The 2,308-nt window shown below is 59.4% G+C and overlaps 1 protein-coding gene across 1 annotated transcript; it reads left to right on the forward strand.

Annotated features, from left to right (window-relative positions):
* Window positions 1-290: 290 nt before the first annotated feature.
* On the forward strand, window positions 291-1,489 carry LOC103805039 (ras association domain-containing protein 8-like; the record flags this gene model as incomplete). Its single annotated transcript, XM_009077672.1, is given in 3 exon segments — window positions 291-393; window positions 581-627; window positions 629-1,489. Coding segments are annotated over 3 exon segments (1,011 nt in total), but the record flags the coding sequence as incomplete, so codon positions are not given.
* Between the last annotated feature and the right edge of the window lie 819 nt (window positions 1,490-2,308).

The following is a 2,308-nucleotide window of genomic DNA, read 5'->3' on the forward strand; positions in this document are numbered from 1 at the left end:
GTGGTTTCTCTGCCTTTTCCAATGTTGTTTGGTGCCACACTGTCAAATTGTCAGAGAAATTGCAGTGAAAGTCCACCAAAAGTCAACAATAATGCAATCTGTGTGAAGGGCAGCAGTGAGCAACTTCTCGGTCTAGGATTCACCCCATAGGATGATGATTTAATGGAACTGCTTTTAAAGCTTCTTGCATTCCTCGTTAGTGGCCAGGGATTGAAACCTGCTTTCTTTTCTCTCTGCAGGCAGCCTGTCCTGCAATGTCCCAGTGCACCTGAGGTCCGGTAGCTGTGGGGATGGAGCTGAAGGTCTGGGTGGATGGAATCCAGAGGGTTGTCTGCGGCGTCTCGGAGCAAACCACCTGCCAAGAAGTGGTCATCGCCCTAGCGCGGGCCATCGGTGAGTCATCCCCATCTGCTGGGGGGACGGGGGGATGACCCATCTGCAGGTGCCTCCTGGGAAGAGGAGACCTAGAGTGGGTGAGGGTCCTGCTCTGTGGTGGTGGGGATGCCTGTGGGGCAGCAGCCTCAGCACACCACTGCTGGCCACTGCTTCCCCCTCTGATGTGCTCACCTCCTCTCGGCAGGGCAGACGGGCCGCTATGTGCTGGTGCAGAAGCTGCGGGAGAAGGAGCGGGCGGCAGCTCCTGCCACTGGAGTGCCCCTTGGAGTCGCTGGCCAAGTGTGGGCAGTATGCCAATGACGTGCAGTTCATCCTGCGGCGGACAGGCCCCAGCATGGCCGAGCGTCCCTCCTCGGAGGGCGCTCCCCAAGCTCCCGAGAGGACGTTCATCCGGGCCAGCTTGCCCATCAAGCCCAGGCTCACCAGCATGGATGTACCCCGTCTTCGGGAGCCAAAAAAATCCATGACCTTCAACTTGGGTCCTACAGGCTCCAGTGACCCATTCGCTGTGAGCCGATGGAGGCACCAAACACGGGAAGGAATAGACTTGGAGGGCGGTGGGGTTGTCCAACCCTCCAAGGAGGAGCTGTTTAGGAGGGTGCTGCAGCAGCAGGAGCAGCTGCATTCCTTGGAGGCCCATGGGGACACCCTGGAAATGGACCTACGGCTGTGGGAGCGCAGCCGGCTCTCCGGCCAGGAGAATGAGATCCTCTATCTGGAGCAACTGGTGCGGAGGAATGAGACGGAGCTGGGTGAGGAGGAGTTTTGGCAGAGCGAGCTCCGACTGGAAAAGGAGTGTGAGCGGGAGCGGCAGGAGCGGGTTAGGAGCCTGCGGGCCAGCCTGGAAGAGTACACCCAGAGGATCTATGAGCTGAGTACCCGGACTGAAGCCCTGCAGGAGGAGATCCAGTGGGAGATGGCAGAGAGGGCTAAGAGGGGGAAGGAGATCTCTGTTCTCAGCCCCATAGAGCTGGAGGACATGACCACCAAAATGAAAAGGGACCTGGAGGCCAAGGTCAAGCAAGGCACCCAGCTGGAGAGCAACCTGGCCAGCGTAGAAAAGGCTCTGGAGGAAGCTGAAAAGAACCTGCAGGTAGATAGGACTGGGTTGAGCCACCCCATGGGACGGCAGGACCTCTGGGAGAGGATGGGATGAGCTTTCCAGCCACAGGGGACCAATGAGTTGCATGGGGTTGGTTGCCCCACCTGGTCAGTGAACACAGGGTTGGGTGCACAGAGGTGGCTCAGCAGCAGTGATCACTGTTGGAGGGACACCACCACTCTTACCTGGCTGACATTGCTCTCCATGCAAGCTGTGCCTGGGCTAAGGCTCCTGCTGACTGGTGCCCAGAGAGCACAGCATCACCCTGCTCCAGCACAGACAATGGTGCTGGAGCAAATGGCCCATGTGAGGGGTCAGTGGCATTGGCACAAGGGTCGATGTCATCTTGGGTGAAGCAGTCACAGAGGGGATAGCATAGGTCCCCGTGGTGCCCGTGCATGAAGGCATAAAGGCTTTTGACCATGCAAGCTGTGCGGGGGCTTGGTGTCATGGTGGGGGGCTGCGTGGCGTGGAGATGGTGGCTCTGGGGCTGAGCTGTGACACCCTCCAGCTCACTTGCTGCAGCCCCCCAGCATCAGGGGGTTAGGGGCTGTGCGACTCCCACCTTCCACCCACCGGGTCCTCTTCAGTGGAGGAAAAGGGAGACACTTTAGCCCAGCCAGGCGGTGGTAGCTGCCCTTCCCCAGGCTGGCCATGCTTGCAGCATCTGCCTTGAGCATCTCATTTGCATCCGGCATCTCCCGTTTGACGGCAGCAGCCCAGCCTCCGTGGCAGCTCGCACCCTCTGGTGGAGATGCAGCAGAGCAGGGCTGGTGCCAAAACAACACCTTCCTCCTGCCCACTGCCTGG

Source organism: Acanthisitta chloris, unplaced genomic scaffold (genome assembly GCF_000695815.1).
Source record: "Acanthisitta chloris isolate BGI_N310 unplaced genomic scaffold, ASM69581v1 scaffold36276, whole genome shotgun sequence".
Taxonomy (NCBI): Eukaryota; Metazoa; Chordata; class Aves; order Passeriformes; family Acanthisittidae; genus Acanthisitta; species Acanthisitta chloris.